We start from the raw sequence: 18,230 nt of genomic DNA, 5'->3' as shown, positions 1-18,230 counted from the left end.
ACTAAACAAAAACATATAAGATAAAAAATAAAGTCCTCCTCACACTCCCCCCTCCCTTATCAATGTCTATTCACAGATAACTAGTATATTTGGTTTGATTTGTAGCCTTCTAGATCTTTCTCTCTGTATTTACATATAAACATATGATTATGGATTTGTATAATTTGTTTAAGATTGGTTGTTTTTTAATCTGGATGATACTGTGCATATTTTCCTATGATTTAGTATTTTCACTTAATAATATATCATAGATGTCTTTCCATATTAGTATATACAAACATGTTTCATTTTTTTAATGACCTCAAATTATTCCATGGTATGGATATATTGATACTATGATTTATTTAACCATTCCTCAATGATGAACTTAAAAAACAAAACTTTATTGTTTTTCTTGATTATAAAGGTAATAGAACCTCATAAAATGCAAACAGTATAGAAGTGGATAAAATAGAAAGTGTAAGTCCTTTGTAGTCACTGCAGAGGTTAAGGATGAAGCAAGATTCAGTGGTGTGTATAGTACACACCACTTGATTAATGTTTTAAAAAGTGACTTTCCTCCCTTACATTTTGACAAGTCTCTTTTGCTATAGCTACATCTAGATGTACCATTTCAAAGATATGACTCTCCCAAGCTTCAATTTGCTCCTCCCCAGTGGGCTGGGCTGGAACTTCCATGCTCCTGTGCCCTTCCCAATATGTCTCCTGCAGCCCCCACTTGTATCTGGCTACCATTTGGTGCAGGCATGTATGGAGCCAAAATGGTGAGATCTATGTGTGTGAGGAAAGGTCAGCCAGAGTTCAGCCAATGCTAGGTTTCAGAGACATGATTTTGCTTCCTACCCTAGCTGTGTACCTGTCAACACTGTTTTCAGTCATACAGCCTATAACTTCTAACACATTTAAATGTGGCTATGAGGAAAATAAGAATATTAGAGTGGAAGTAAGAATAAATAGCTAACTGTTAGAAAATCTACGATGAAAAGACATCAAAGGAAAAGGCCCATGTAATCTCTTATTTATTTATTTTCTTATTTACTTATTTATTTTCTCTGGGTGTTAAACTAAATATTTTGATTATTATCAGTTAATAGGTGAATGGACTGGAGGCTAAAGATAACTAAGGTCACTTAACTATTAAAGAGTCATAATAAATACTACTTCAAGTGCACTTAATGTGTGCCAGCTACTGCTCTAATGTGCCTTAGGTATATTGATTCATTTAATTCTCATTTACAGCCCTATAAAGTAAGTATTATCATATGCCCATTTACAGATGAGAAAACTGAGTATAGCGAGTACATTAGTTTGCTAGGGCTGCCATTACTAATTACCACAAGCATAGTGACATAAACCAACAGAAATTTATACTTTTATGGACCTGGAGGGCAAAAGTCTGAAATCAAGGCATCGGCAGGCCATGCTCCCTCCAGAGGCTCAAGAGGAGATTCCGAATCTTATCTCTTGCAGCCTCCAGTGACTGCCTTTGTTCCTTGGCTTGTGGCTGCATCACTTTACCTTGGAAAAGACCCATTTTTAAATCTCTTTGTTTTTGTTTTTGTCAGGTTTATTGAGATATGATTTACATACAATAAGAATCACACCTTTTTAGTGTACAGGTTGTTGAGTTTTGACAAATGTACACAATGATGTAAACACCACTACCATCAAGATATAGAATATTTACATTACCCTCAAAATATCACCTCTCCCCAGAGTTCTCTGACTTTCCACCCTGGTGACCAATAATCAGTTTTCTGTCCCTATAGTTTTACCTTTTTCAGAATGTCATATAAATTGAATATTACAATGCATAGCTTTTTGAATCTGGCTTCTTTCATTTAGCAGTATGCATTTAAGATTCATCCTTGTCAGTGCATGTATGAGTAGTTTGTTCCTTTTTATTGCTGAGTAGTGTTCTATATAATAAATGTACTACAGTTTGCTTATTCATTCACCAGCTGATGAGCATTTGGGTTGTTTTCAGTTTGGGGCTATTATAAATAAAGTTGATAAGAATACACATGTACAGGCCTTCGTGGAAATGTGTGTTTTTATTTCTCTTGGGTAAATACCTAGGAGTAGGATTGCTGGGTTGTGTGGTAATTTTATGTTTATAAGAAACTGCCAAACTGTTTTCCAAAGCAGTCCTACCATTTTGTATCTCCATCAGTGATATGAGAGTTCCAGTGGCTCTGTATCTTCACTGTCACTTAGTGTTGTCAGGTTTTTTGTGTATGAAGTGGTATCTCCTATGGTTTTAATTTACCCTCTGTAATGACTAATGATAAGCATCTTTTCATGTGCTCGTTTGCCATCTGTATACCTTCTTTTATGAAGTGTCCAAGTCTTCTGCCTAATTTTTTTGAATTGTTTGTCTTATTATTGAGTTGTAAGAGATCTTTAAATGTCTAGATACAAGTCTCTATGTTTTTAAGCAATTATGATTCCTCTCCATGGGAAAAAAAATTAGGATCAACAGGAGGGCGTTACCAGGAAGCATATTTCTGCTTAATATGACAAAGATGTGTCTAACAATCAGAGTTATCCAGCGATAGAATGGACTGCCCGAGAGTTGATAAGTTTCCCGTGACTTCAGGTGTTCAAATGAAAGTTGGGTGACCAATTGTTAGGGATAATGTAAAGCAGATTTAGTCATCATGGAGACTGCTGGACCAAATGACATCCAAGGGCTCTTTCTAATCTAAAATTTTATAATACTAAGATAAATCAAGTCAACATCATATTAATGAGGTAGAGGTCTTATTGGTTGTATAAACAAAAGGAAATAGATTCTGAGGGAACCAAGCTGGGATTTTGACAAACCCTACCACTTCCCCAACCAGTGAAAAATAGGCTCACAAATCCCTAGCCACCATATAGACAGTAAAGTGTCTCTGTTCTGCTTCAGTGTCCTCTGTGAATATCCCTGACAACATGGGGGCATTGGGCTATACTTAATCCAAATGATACATACAGAATGATGACATCTCAACTATCCATTTTAAACCAGGAAAGTAGACAAAGATAATTCCCCAAGGAATGTTGCTCTGTGTACTTCTTTATCCCCAAGATGAATGAATCAATGAAATGTTAAGTAGATATTATCAAGAAGAGGACTGGAAACAAACCATTTTCCTCTTTTTGAACAAAACCATGGTGTGTCTGTCCCTGAAGTCTGTGTAATTTTTACCACCATATGTCAGAAAACAGATCACTAAGATTTAAGAGGAAGGATGGGAGAGGAAGAAAGCTGATGTTAATTAAGTCCTTAGAGTATGTGAGATACTTCCGTATTTAAGTCAATTAGTTCTCACAACCTGACAAGGTGGTTGTTGTTTGTGTGTGTGTATGTGTGTGTGTGTGTGTGTGTGTGTATGTATATATATATATATATATATATATATATATATATATATATATACCCAAAGCGGACCAAAAAGAGAGGCCTCTTCAGCATGGAAAAACAAAAACTGAAAGGGGCTATAATCCAAGATTGTAAACATATGAAGGCTATATATCTTGTTAGCTTTGTGTTGTTTACCAAACTGCAATACACAGGACTAGAAAACTCTTTGAAAGTGAAAAATAGTTTAAGGCAACTAAAATGAAGCCCTGCTTTTGCACAGTGGCTGACAAACTTATGAGACTTACTACCCCCCAGAATTGGTATAGACTGAAGACATAATCAGCTTCATAAAAGTTTATATAAATTGATGAGTGGAAGATATCTGATGGGTAACTTGGGGAAATTAGTATACTTGGAGACAACCCTAACTTTTGAAGTTGGTATCAATAAGGAAAACCATGCTCTTTCAAAACATGATGCCATGTTTTGGCTCTAGAATTTGATCTCACAATCAGAGAGACTCCTGTGGGTAGCTGGCTAAACCTTAGAAACAACTATTGAGAAAATCTTGTATTCCCCTAGGGGGTGGCTAAATCATAGAAACAACTCTTGAGCCAATCTTATATTCTTGTGAATTGTCCCTAGCTCCTTGATTACAACCTATGGGCCTCTAACCCCATTCTCTCCAAACATTCCTTCAAATAGCTGAGAGACAAGGTTCAGTTCTTTGTTAGAGCTTTTAAGGCAGTGAAAGTAAAGTAAGGCAGTGAAAGTAAAGTAAAGCAGTGAAGTCAAATATTAGAGTCAAGACCTCTTTACTAGGTATCCCATTCAAAGGGAGAAGTGACTATCTAGTTGACAATTTTCCCCTGATCATAATCTGGGGTTTTCTATATTAAGCCAAAATGGGGATTTTAGTGAGGACTCTTTCAATTGCTAAAGCTACAGCTGATATTCCTATTTGAATTATAGTATGTAATTGAAAGGTGCACCCCTCTCCCCATCACCCCCTTCTACCAACTAAAATGCTTTTCAATTGATATAAAAGGTATTACAGAAAATAGAGTCTTTTTAAACTAAACATAGTTTCCATAGCTTTTTAAAGAAAAAAGGTATGCTAGATAATTGCCACAGCAACAGCCTTAACATTTATGTGTCTGAGTATATATAGTAAAGCATTATTATTTTCCTATTTTCCCCATTTTGGTGCTGATCTTGCTGCATTCAAAGCAGTCTGTCTGCTGCATTCATTTTTATTCACACAAGAATGTATACGCATGTATACACATGCACACACATACACACAAAATCATTCACTTCCCATTAGTCCCTGGGAGCGATACCTAGAAAGGCATCCTGCTGACCAAAGATGTTGCTAATAACAACTTTATGCTGCTTCCATCATGTGGTTTCGATTCCATAATTTTTATCAAGAAGTTTATGAATCATTATTTCAGGAAAAAAGCTCAAGTAGTCATTCTCATTTCAGAAGCTATTCCCACAATGGGATATTGACATTGCAACACAGTGACAAAATTTAGAACAACTGCATGCTGAGGTGGATTTTTCTTTGACAGTTGGTCATTTCCTTATGGCTGATTTCTCCTTCTCCTGAAAACCTTTGTACATTATGGAAGGAAAAAAAAAAACATTTGAAAGGCTTTTGGCTTTCATTTGGTAAACAGCTTCAGTGGCTTCAGATGCCCCATGACTGTGATCACTACCAAATAAGTGAAGGGCTCTACTTTGCCTGTTTGCTTAAAAAAGATGTTTTCCAATTTCATTCCAATGTCAATGAGTAGTGACAGTTCAGGGATACAGTTCACAAGCTGTTTGATTTCTCTAGTTATCTGAAATCTCACTAGAGCGTCACACTTAAAAAGAAAGACTCAGTGTCCTTGCAGTTTATAGGGATGATTATTCTAGGTACAAAATTAGTAATTATAGAGAAATATGTTGCTCATTTTTAAGACAGAAAAAGAATGGACTTCTATACATTTGGGACCATAGCTTAGGAAGATTATATATATATATAGGGAAAAACATAAAATTGAGACTCATGGGACCTATCCATAATACTCACTGCAGGATGAAATGTGACAGAGATATGGTAATTGCCTGCCAAGGATTTTGGAGAGGAGCTTCCTCCTTGGGATGGTAAGCTGAACAACCCAATGACCTCTAAGGCCCTATTTCTCATGGTTCGTCTGCCTCAGAATTACCTGGGGAAGTTCTTGGACTCCATCACAGACTACTGATTCAGAATATTTGGTGTAGAATTTGGGAATCTGCATTCTAATAATCTCCCAAAGTGATTTTGATGCACACTAAAATTTGAGAACCACTCCTCTAGGGAAAAGAGCTCTGGACTGGGGGTGAGGAAACCTGGATTCTGGTCCCAGTGTTTCCGTAACTTTGCTGGGTAACCCTGATCAAGTCACTTACCCTCTCTAGGCCTCAGTTACCTGTCTATAAAATGAGGATGTTGAACTAGATGATCTCTATGTTCTCATCCAACTCTAGGTTTTTATGAAATCTATAATATACTCCCTATTCTACCAATCTACTGAATGACTTTGACTTAATCATTTGACCTCATGAGTCCTCATTTTCCATCCATCTATAAAGTATTCATAACTTCTATGAAACCATGGAATGCAGAAATGGGAGCCAGCTGTTTCTAGTTCTATGATTAAGCCAGGTATAGATTTGTACTATGATCTAGAACAAGTTAAAATCCTACACTTCCCATCTCAATCACTGGAACTAAAGCAAAGTAAATATCCTTAAAATACTACCAAGTGTAAGAGTTTAGTTCTCATCATTCAAGTGATCCAAATTGCTGAACCTTATTGTCTTTGGAGTGCACAGTGAGAAGGTAAACATAAAATTATTTTCTCCTAATTTCTTTGCAGCCAAAAGTTCCATACTCCCATTCCATACTGCAGGAGCAGGGGTTACTATATGTCCCATGTAACTTAGATAGTCATGGAATCTTCCTTATATAAACCTCATAAAATCAAAGAAACAAAAACATAGCAAAGGATAACACAGAAAGAAACAATTTAAAAGTCTTGCCTAAGATAAAAAATTCTAATAACATTTCACAAGGACTAGGCTGTGGAAGAAGAGTTACTCTCGTTTATTGGTGAGGAGAATGTAAAGTAAATAAAACTTTGTTAATGGCAATTTGGCAGTATCTATCAAAAAGCCTGTGTTTGTATCTAGCAATCCCACTTCAGGGAATTGATCCTATACATATTTTTAGTACATGTGCCAGTGGCATGTATACAAAGCTTTTCATTACAACATTATTTGTATTAGCAAGAGAAGGGGAAAAACTAAGTTTCCATCAGAGACAATCTGGTTAAATAAATTATGGTACCTTCATGCAATGGAATCCCATGCCACTTTTTAAAAGGAGAATGAGGAAGCTCCCTCTCTCCAAGTTATATTACGTGGAATGATCTCCAACTCATAGCAGGTGAAAAAGAAATAGGTTGCAAAACAGTGTGTACAGAATACTGCTATTTGTGTGAAAAAGCACATTGTTTTAGTGCTTTTATATGTATAAAATCTGATAGGATACAGAATAAAGTCATGACGCTGTGACATTTGTGGCTTCCAGGGACGGGAACTGGGTGGCTGAGGGACAGGGATAGAAGGGAGACTTTTCACTGTGTACTCTTTTGAACCTTGTGAGTGTATTACCTTTCAAAAATACAATGAAAAAATTTTAATATAACAAAAATTCCATATGTGTACTGTGTTTATATACTTATATAAACATATACAAATAGAGGATCTGGAATGATACACATCAAACACAAAATAGGTATTATGCCTTAGGAGGAAGAGGGGGGAGTTTAGATATATGTGTGTGGTAGACATTTACTTTCTATTGCTTGAATTTCAAAATGAGATTTCATAATTACTCAAAACAGGCACATTAAAAAGGTCTTATACCACAGGGCTGGGAGCACTGGGCCAGCTTTTTTTGATTCCATCATAAATATGTGAGAGACTCAGCCTTATTAACTTGGTCTTGAGTCACATCATTCCCTTGAGTCTTCCTGATGGATTGAAGTAATCAGACCTTACTATGCAAGGACTCACAATGAAACAGTAAAATGACCTTCAGTCTTAAAATGACCTCTTTGGAGAATACTGAAATTTCCCATATCAGAAGAGCTATCTAGGAGGCAAAGAATATAAAAACAAAAGTGGTGGGGAGCCACAAATGTCTCAGTGGTACAACTCACATTTCAAAAGTGTGTAGTCTTGGGGACTTCCCTGATGGTCCAGTGGTTAAGACTTCACCTTCCAATGCAGGTGGTGTGGGTTCGATCCCTGGGCAGGGAGCTAAGATCCCACATGCCTCGGGGCCAAAAAACCATAATATAAAAACAAGTAATATTGTAACAAATTCAATAAAGACTTTAAAAATGGTCCACATCAAAAAAAAATATTTTAAAAAAAGTGTGTAGTCTTTGGGGCTACTGAAACAAAAACTTATGATTTAGAGTCAGAAGTCCTGTGTTTAAGACCTGGCTGTGTTATATAGTAGCTGTGTGACTTCGGATAATCAACTACCCCTGATAGTTAATCAACTGTCCTTATCCTGTTACCTATCTCACAAACTTGTTGAAAAAATAAAATTGGATAATATTATGAAATCACATTGTAAACTCTATAGCACTGTGCAAATACTATCATTATTATCTTTCAGTACCCACAGTGGCAGAGAGAATGACAATTGGCAACAGTAGCTTCCCCCACATTGTCATAAAGGACATTTCCCCTTTACTCCCAGAATCACATGGCAACTTTTAAAATATGCGACTTCCAGAAAATCTCTGGTTCCAAATTTGGCATTATAAATTGTTTCTGTCACTGCATGGGAAAAAGGTAAGAATTAACCTTTCATAATAATACTAGAAAATACTTGGTAATAGGAAAACAAAATAGAGATTTGTTGAGATTTACATCTTACTGAACTCTTAGAAATGGATGAAAATATAACATAAACACTGATTTTTTTCTTAAATTTCAGTTATCTACCTCATATTCTACCATGCCATCTTTGTGTTCTTCACCTGGACCTACTGGAAGTCTATTTTTACACTCCCACAACAGCCAAACCAGAAGGTAAGAATAATGGTTACTTCATAAAGGCTAAAAACAGAGGAAAGTAGAAATGCCAATAAGGCAAGAAGAGGGCAAAAAGAGGAGCAAATAACCTTCCATTACAAAAGAGAGATTCAGGGTGATCTTTAAAAAGGACTTGTAGTGATAAATGTAAATTAAGAATAAGATAGTCTATTGAAGGAGTTTGTGAAATCACCAGCCATGGATATCTTTAAGACTAGGAAACCACTATCTGTATTGGTGATAGATTGAGAGAAACAAGAAACCACTTGGATTCTGAGGACTCATCTATTTCAATTCTATGAAACTATAATAATTTAGGACTCAGTGAGACTCTAGGAGACAACTAGAAAAAATTACAATAGTTAAATTGATCATTTTCAAATTGTGTTCCCTTGAATGAAAGTGTTTCATGCAATATTTGGGAGGGCACATAAAAAAAAAATTCTAATCATATCAGGCATTTATAATATGTGACTACTGTGAAACAGATTAATTTCCAAAGTAGGAAAAAAAAACAATGGAAGACGTTTCAGCAGCCTCCAAACATTAGGGAAAGTACTGGTTTTAATTTTCCCATTTATGGGATCAAAATTGTTCACATACAAAATAAAATTAAACACAGAGAAAGACAAATATCATGTGATATCTCTCATATGTGGACTCTAATTTTAAAAATGATGCAAATGAACTTATTTACAAAACAGAGACAGACTCACAGATATTGGAAACAAACTTATGGTTACTGAAGGGAAAACATGGTGGGGAGGGATAAATCAGGAGCTTGGGATGAACATACACACACTACTACATATAAGATAACCAACAAGGACCTACTGTATAGCACAGGGAACTCTACTCAATATTCTGTGATAACCTATATGAAAAAAGAAAGAATGAATATATGTATATGTATAACTGAATCACTTTGCTGTACACCTGAAACTAACACAACATTGTAAATCAATTATATTCAAATAAAAGTTTTAAAAAACACAAAGGAAGGTAGTAATGCAAGAACTGAGGAACATGAGATATAGGATATATAGAAAATGGCAGAAGTTCTTCCTTATGAGTAATTATTTGAAATATAAATGGATTAAACTATCCAATTAAAAGGCAGACGTTGGGCTTCCCTGGTGGCGCAGTGGTTGAGAGTCTGCCTGCTAATGCAGGGGACATGGGTTTGAGCCCTGGTCTGGGAGGATCCCACGTGCCGCGGAGCAGCTGGGCCCGTGAGCCACAACTGCTGAGCCTGCGCGTCTGGAGCCTGTGCTCCGCAACAAGAGAGGCCATGATAGTGAGAGGCCCACGCACGGCGATGAAGAGTGGCCCCCACTTGCTGCAACTAGAGAAAGCCCTAGCACAGAAACGAAGACCCAACATAGCAATCAATCAATCAATAAATAAAAAATCTTTAAAAAAAAAACAGAATAGAAAGGATCCTGATACTCTTTACAGCCTGCCCATAAGCATCCAAAAAAAAAGCCCATGAAGCTCTTAAAAAAAAAGAAGAAGAAAAAAAAAAAAGGCAGATGTTGGCATAATGGATAAACATTATCATCTATCTTTATGCTGTCTACAAATGACTCACTCGAGAGCCAAAGACATAAATAGGTTGAAAGTGAAAGGATGGAAAAAGTTATTCCAAGCAAATAGTAATCAAAAGAGAGCAAGGGTAGATATACTAATATCACACGAAGAGGCTTTAAGCCAAAAACTATTACAAGACACAAAGAAGAAAAAGACCAACTGAATGATGTCAGAAAGATGGCAGAGTAGAAGATACCAGCCTCTATCCCTGCCCCTCCACAAAAAAACAACAGACAGCTATACAGAAATGAAAATATCCCTGGAGGGGCTCAAGTGTCTAATTAAGAGCCTGCAGCAACACAGTGGGAAAAAAAAATGGAGAATAACCACACAGAAAGGATTGCTGGGGAAATCAGCATGACAGAGACATCTGAAGAGGGCTAAGAACAAAGAAGCAGGGCAGAGGCTATCAGTATCAGCCCTGCAGCAGATGCCCATGCAGTCCCCACTGGCCTGCTCTGTGGAGGATCCTGGCAAATTTTGCTTCTGAGGATCTCAACAGCTCCCATGACAGACATGAATTTCCACAGCTTTAACAGCAGAGGACCCTATAGTGTTTGTTGGTGTGGACCCCAGCAGCCTGCTCTGTAGAGGATACTGTCAGATTTTGCCACTGAAGTAACCAACAGCCAGCATTGCCACAGACTCCCCAGGGAGTGAGACACTGCTGAGACTTCTCTACAAGAAGAAGCTGCTGTTGTGCTGCCTCAGTACCAGGGCTGCCACCCCCCCCAACACTGTGCTTGCCCTAGACACCAGACCTATGGCCACTCCATGTGTACCTACCACCTGACCCCAGCACCTGCCACCAGACTCCATGCATGCCCATGCTGCAGAAACTGGCTCCATGGCCACTTCACATACATCAATAACTCAGACACCAGAGCCACTGACACTGCAGGGTATCCCATGCCCCAGACACTGGAGACACTATCACTCCATGAGCACATGCTCTGAACCCTGTATCCCTGGCCAATCTGCAAGTGCCCGCACCACAGAAACCAGAGCACTGCTGCAGTGGGTGTACCTGCCCTCTAGAACCCAGGTCCACTAGCTGCTTCACAAGTGCTCAAACATGGGACACCCAAGCCACTACTGTAGCAGGCTTATCCATGCACCACGCATGACTGCTATCCAGACCATAGCTCCATATCTGCTCTGCAAGTGCATGCACCTTGCTCACCATTACCAACACTGCAGTGGGGGTGCCTGTGCCCCAGGCACTAACACCACCACCTCCCTAGACCCCTGAGCCACTCCAGTGGCTTCACACGTGCCTCCATTCCAGACTCTGTCTCCATGGCTTCTCCATAGGCACCCATGCATCAAACATAGACACAACCACAGTGTGTCCACAAACTGGACCCAGGGCCTTGAAGGATCCCCTCAGCCATGACTTCCACCATGCTAGAAAAAGGTATCAGGATGACCCCAGAAGCCTTTACCACTGAAGACCTCAACAGCCCACACTTCTTCTGCAGACACCCACAGCCTTGGCCACCAGCGTCTCCTTCAGTCTTTGCTGATGCTGATGACAGCTGACAGAGCTGCACAGAGACTACACCACTGCACCTTCCCTGGAGTAAGAACTGCTTCATCCCACCCAGATGGCAGCCTTGTACCCACCAATAGATGAAGGGCTTTCCCCACTGAAACCAGTCCATAAATTCTGTAAGAAGTGATTGCTACATCAAATGTGAACACATCCATGCAATGATACAAGAAATGCAAACACTCAAGGAAAAATAACACCACCAAAGGAGCACAATATTCCGGTAAGCAACTGCAAAGAAATGGAGATCTATTAAAGAAATCAAAATAATTATTTTAAGGAACCTGGCAATTTACAAGAGAACACAGATAGACAACTCAACGAAATCAGGAACAAAACAAGAAGTTAAACAAATAGAGATAAACCATTAAAAAAAAGAACAAAAACAATTCTGGAGCTGAAAAATACAATGAATGAAAGGAAAAATAATATAGAGAGCATCAACAACAGAATTGATGAAGCGGAAGAAAGAGCCTGAAAACTCAAGGATAGGTGATATGAAATTATCCAGTTAGAGGAACAAAAAGAAAAAAGAATGAAAGGGTGAAGACAGTTCATGGGACTTATGGGACACCATCAAGCATAAGAATATATGCATTATGGGGATAAAAGGAGAAGAGAGAAAGGGGCAGAAAGCTTATTTAAATAAATAATGGCTGAAAATTTCCCAAATTTGGGGAGAGATATGGATATCCAGGCACATGAAGCTCAAAAGTCCCCAGTTTCAACCAAAAGAGGACTTTACCAGGACATATTATAATCAAACTTTCAAAAGTCAAAGACAAGGAGTTTTGAAAGCAGAAAGAGAGAAAGAGTGGTCAATCACAAGGGAAACTGCATAAGGCCATCAGTGGATTTCTCAGAAGAAACCTTGCAGGCCAGGACAGAGTGGAATGATATATTAAAAATGCTTGTAGAAAAAACTACAAGCATTTTTACCAAGGTTGTCTTACCCAGCAAAGCCATCCTTCAGAAATGAAGGAGAGTTAGTTTTCCACCAAACAAAACCTGAAGGAGTTCATCCCTAGGAGAACTGCCTTACAAGAAATGTTGAAGATGAAATGAAAAGATGACAATTAGTAATGTGAAAACCTATGAAAGTAAAAAAAAAAATGCACTGGTAATGGTTAATATATAGAACAATTCAAAATACTGAAATACTGTAATGGTGGTGTGTAAATCACTTTTAACTCTGGTATAAAGATTAAAAAACAAAGTATTAAAAATAACTATGAGTAAAATATTTTTAATGGATACACTATAAAGTGATGTAAATTGTGAAATCAAATGCATAAAATGTTGGGGAGAAAGTAATACGATAGTGTTTATGTATGCAGTGGAAGTTCACTTCTTACCAGCTTCAAATAGAATGTTACAAATATAAGATGTTTTATGTAAGCTCCATGGTAACCCCCCCCAAAAACCTCTAGCAGATACACAAAAGATAAAGAAAAGGAAATAAAAGTACACTACTACAGAAAATCAAACCACAAAGGAAAACACTTAGGCGGAACAAAGGAACTACAAAACAGCCAGAAAACAATTAACAAACTTGTATAGTGCATCCTTACCTATCAATTATTACTTCTAATGTTAATTGGTTAAATTCTCCAATCAAAAGACATAAAGTAGCTGAATCGATAAAAAAAAAAGCAAGACACATTTACATGCCTATAAGAGAATCACTTAAGATTTAAGGATACATATAAGCTTAAAGTGAAGGGATGGAAAAAGATATTCCATGCAAATGGAAACCAAAAGAGATCAAGGATAGCTACAATATATCAGACAAATAGACTTTAAGTCAAAAACCGTAAGTGGAGACAAAGTAGATCATTATATAATGCTAAAAAGGTAAATTCATCAAGAGGATATGACAGTTGTAAATATATATGCACCTAACATTAAAGCATCTAAATATATCAAGCACATATTAACAACACTGAAGGGAGGAATACAGAGAATAAAATAATAATAGAGGAGAGGAGCTTCAAGATGGCGGAAGAGTAGGATGTGGAGATCACCTTCCTCCCCACAAATACATCAGAAATATATCTACATGTGGAACAACCCCTACAGAACACCTACTGAACGCTGGCAGAAGACCTCAGACCTCCCAAAAGGCAAGAAACTCCCCACCTGGGTAGGGAAAAAGAAAAAAGAAAAAAAGACAAAAGAATAGGGACAGGAGCTGAACCAGTAGGAGGGAGCTGTGAAGGAGGAAAGGTTTCCAAACACTAGGAAACCCCTTCGCGGGCGGAGACTGCAGGTGGAGGAGGAGGGAAGCTTCGGAGCCACGGAGGAGAGCGCAGCAACAGGGGTGCGGAGGGCAAAGCGGAGAGATTCCCGCACAGAGGATCGGTGCCGAGCAGCACTCACCAGCCCGAGACGCTTGTGTGCTCACCCGCCGGGATGGGTGGGGGTTGCGAGGTGAGGCTCCGGCTTCAGTTGAATCCCAGGGAGAGGACTGGGGTTGGCTGTGTGAACACAGCCTGAAGGGGGCTACTGTGCCACAGCTAGCTGGGAGGGAGTCTGGGAAAAAGTCTGGACCTGCCTAAGAGGCAAGAGACATTTTCTTGCCTCTTTGTTTTCTGGTGCGCGAGGAGAGGGGATTAAGAGTGCCGCTTACAGGAGCTCCAGAGATGGGTGCGAGCCACGACTATCAGTGCGGACCCCAGAGACGGGCATGAGACGCTAAGGCTACTGCTGTAGCCACCAAGAAGCCTGTGTGCAAGCACAAGTCACTATCCACACCTCCCCTCCCGGGAGCCTGTGCAGCCCGCCACTGCCAGGGTCCCGTGATCCAGGGACAACTTCCCCGGGAGAAAACATGGCACGCCTCAGGCTGGTGCAACATCATGCTGGCCTCTGCTGCCGCAGGCTCGCCCCGCATACCGTACCCCTCCCTCCCCATGACCTGAGTGAGCTACAGCCCCTGAATCAGCTGCTACTTTTACGCCGTCCTGTCTGAGCAAAGAACAGACAACCTCAGGCGACCTACACGCAGAGGCGGGGTCAAATCCAAAGCTGAACCCTGTGAGCTGTGCGAACAAAGAAGAGAAAGGGAAATCTCTCTCAGCAGCCTCAGGAGCAGCAGATTTAATCTCCACAATCAACTTGATGTACCTGCATCAGTGGAATAACTGAATAGACAATGAATCATCCCAAATTAAGGAGGTGGACTTTGGGAGCAACGATATATATATATTTTCCCCCTTTCTCTCTTTTTGTGAGTGTGTATGTGTATGCTTCTGTGTGTGATTTTTTCTGTATAGCTTTGCTTTTACCATTTGTCCTAGGGTGCTGTCTGTCCGTTTTCTTTTTTTTTTCGGATTTTCTTAGTATACTTTTTAGCACTTGTTATCATTGGTGGATTTCTTTTTTGGATTGGTTGCTCTCTTCTTTCTTTCTTTTTTTTATTACTTTAAAAAATTTTTCAATAATTATTTTTTATTTTTTATTTTAATAACTATTTTATTTCATTTCATTCCTTTTCATTTTATCTTTTTCTCTCTTTCTTTCTTTTCTTCTCCCTTTTATTCTGAGCCGTGTGGATGAAAGGATCTTGGGGCTCTGGCCAGGAGTCAGGACTGTACCTCTGAGGTGGCAGAGCCAAGTTCAGGACATTGGTCCACCAGAGACCTCCCAGCTCCATGTAATATCAAGTGATGAAAATCTCCCAGAGATCTCCATATGAATGCCAAGACCCAGCTGCACTCAACGACCAGCAAGCTACAGTGCTGGACACCCTATGCCAAACAACTAGAAAGACATGAACACAACACCACCCATCAGCTGAGAGGCTGCCTAAAATCATGATAAGGTCACAGACACCGCAAAACACACCACCAGACGTGGACCTGCCCACAGGAAAGACAAAATCCAGCCTCATCCACCAGAATACAGGCATTAGTCCCCTCCACCAGGAAGCCTACACAACCCACTGAACCAACCTTAGCCACTGGGGGCAAACACCAAAAACAATGGGAACTATGAACCTGCAGCCTGAAAATAGGAGACCCCAAACACAGTAAGTTAAGCAAAATTAGAAGACAGAGAAAAACACAGCAGATGAAGGAGCAAGGTAAAATCCCACCAAACCTAACAAATGAAGAGGAAATAGGCAGTCTACCTGAAAATTCAGAATAATGATAGTAAAGATAATCCAATGTCTTGGAAATAGAATGGAAAAAATACAAGAAACGTTTAACCAGGACCTAGAAGAACTAAAGAGCAAACAACAATGATGAACAACACAATAAAAGAAATAAAAAATTCTCTAGAAGGAATCAATAGCAGAATAACTGAGGCAGAAGAAGGGATAAGTGATCTGGAAGCTAAAATAGTGGAAATAACTACTGCAGGGCAGAATAAAGAAAAAAGAATGAAAAGAATTGAGGACAGTCTCGGAGACCTCTGGGACATTAAACACACCTACATTTGAATTATAGGGGTCGCAGAAGAAGAAGAGAAAAAGAAAGGGCCTGAGAAAATATTTGAAGAGATTATAGTTGAAAACGTCCCTAACATAGGAAAGGAAATAGTTAATCAAGTCCAGGAAGCACAGAGAGTCACATACAGGATAAATCCAAGGATAAACACGCTAAGGCACATATTAATCAAACTATCAAAAATTAAATACAAAAAATTTATTAAAAGCAGCAAGGGAAAAACAGCAAATAACATACAAGGGAATCCCCATAAGGTTAACAGCTGATCTATCAGCAGAAACTCTGCAAGCCAGAAGGGAGTGGCACACATATTTAAAGTGATGAAGGAAAAACCTACAACCAAGATAACTCTACCCAGCAAGGATCTCATTCAGATTCGATGGAGAAATTAAAACCTTTACAGACAAACAAAAGCTAGGAGAATTCAGCAGCACCAAACCAGCTTTACAACAAATGCTAAAACAATTTCTCTAGGCGGGAAACACAAGAGAAGAAAAAGACCTGCAATAACAAACCCAGAACAATTAAGAAAATGGTAATAGGAACATACATATCGATAATTACCTTAAATGTAAATGGATTAAATGCTCCAACCAAAAGACATACACTGGCTGAATGGATACAAAAACAAGACCCGTATATATGCTGTCTACAAGAGACCCACTTCAGACCTAGGGACACATACAGACTGAAAGTGAGGGGATGGGAAAAGATATTCCTTGCAAATGGAAATCAAAAGAAACCTGGAGTAGCATTTCTCATATCAGACAAAATAGACTTTAAAACAGACTATTATAAGAGACAAAGAAGGACACTATATAATGATCAAGGGATCAATCCAAGAAGCAGATATAACAATTGTAAATATTTATGCACTGAACATAGGAGCACCTCAATACATAAAACGAATACTAACAGCCATGAAAGGGGAAATCGACAGTAACACAATCATAGTAGGGGACTTTAACACCCCACTGTCACCAACGGATAGATAATCAAAAATGAAAATAAATAAGGAAACAAGCTTTAAATGATGCATTAAACAAGATGGACTTAATTCATATATATAGGACATTCCATCCAAAAACAACAGAATACACATTTTTCTCAACTGCTCATGGAACATTCTCCAGGGTAGATCATATCTTGGGTCACACATCAAGCCTTGGTATATTTAAGAAAATTGAAACCTTATCAAGTATGTTTTCTGACCACAACGTTTTGAGACTAGATATCAATTACAGGAAAAAGTCTGTAAAAAATACAAACACATGGACAATGCACTAGTTAATAACCAAGAGATCACGGAAGAAATCAAAGAGGAAATCAAAAAATACTTAGAAACAAATGACAATGGAAACACGACAACCCAAAGCCTATGGGATGCAGCAAAAGCTGTTCTAAGAAGAAAGTTTATAGCAATACAATCCTACCTTAAGAAACAAGAAACATCTCAAATAAACAACCTAACCTTACACCTAAAGCAATTAGAGAAAGAAGAACAAAAAAACCCGAAAGTTAGCAGAAGGAAAGAAATCATAAAGGTCAGATGAGAAATAAATGAAAAAGATATGAAGGAAATGATAGCAAAGATCAATAAAGCTAAAAGCTGGTTCTTTGAGAAGATAAACAAGATTGATAAACCATTAACCAGACTCATCAAGAAAAAAAGAGAGACGACTCAAATCAATTGAATTAGAAAAGAAAAAGGAGAAGTAACACCTGACACTGCAGAAATACAAAGGAGCATGAGAGATTACTACAAGCAACTCTATGCCAACAAATTGGACAACCTGGAAGAAATGGACAACTTCATAGAAATGCACAACCTTCTGAGACTGAAGCAGGAAGAAATAGAAAATATGCACAGACCAATCACAAGCACTGAAATTGAAGCTGTGATTAAAAATCTTCCAACAAACAAAAGCCCAGGACCAGATAGCTTCACAGTCGAATTCTATCAAACATTTAGAGAAGAGCTAACACCTCTCCTTCACAAACTCTTCCAAAATATAGCAGAGGGAGGAACAGTCCCAAGCTCATTCTACGAGGCCACCATCACCCGAATACCAAAACCAGACAAAGATGTCACAAAGAAAGAAAACTACAGGCCAATATGCAAAATATTTTGCAAAAA

The 18,230-nt window shown here is 38.6% G+C and overlaps 1 protein-coding gene across 8 annotated transcripts in view; it reads left to right on the top strand.

Moving 5' to 3' along the window:
- Positions 1-18,230, top strand: part of ZDHHC15 (zDHHC palmitoyltransferase 15) — a 126,566-nt gene that overhangs the window by 19,220 nt on the left and 89,116 nt on the right. For all 8 annotated transcript variants that reach the window (XM_082377352.1, XM_082377353.1, XM_082377354.1 and 5 more), the window contains one exon: positions 8,403-8,497. In XM_082377352.1, the coding sequence (XP_082233478.1) occupies positions 8,403-8,497 (95 nt within the window). The remainder of the gene's footprint in view (positions 1-8,402; positions 8,498-18,230) is intronic.

Source organism: Balaenoptera borealis, assembly GCF_965194805.1.
Source record: "Balaenoptera borealis genome assembly, chromosome: X".
Taxonomy (NCBI): Eukaryota; Metazoa; Chordata; class Mammalia; order Artiodactyla; family Balaenopteridae; genus Balaenoptera; species Balaenoptera borealis.
This window is presented reverse-complemented; position numbering and strand designations above follow the sequence as displayed.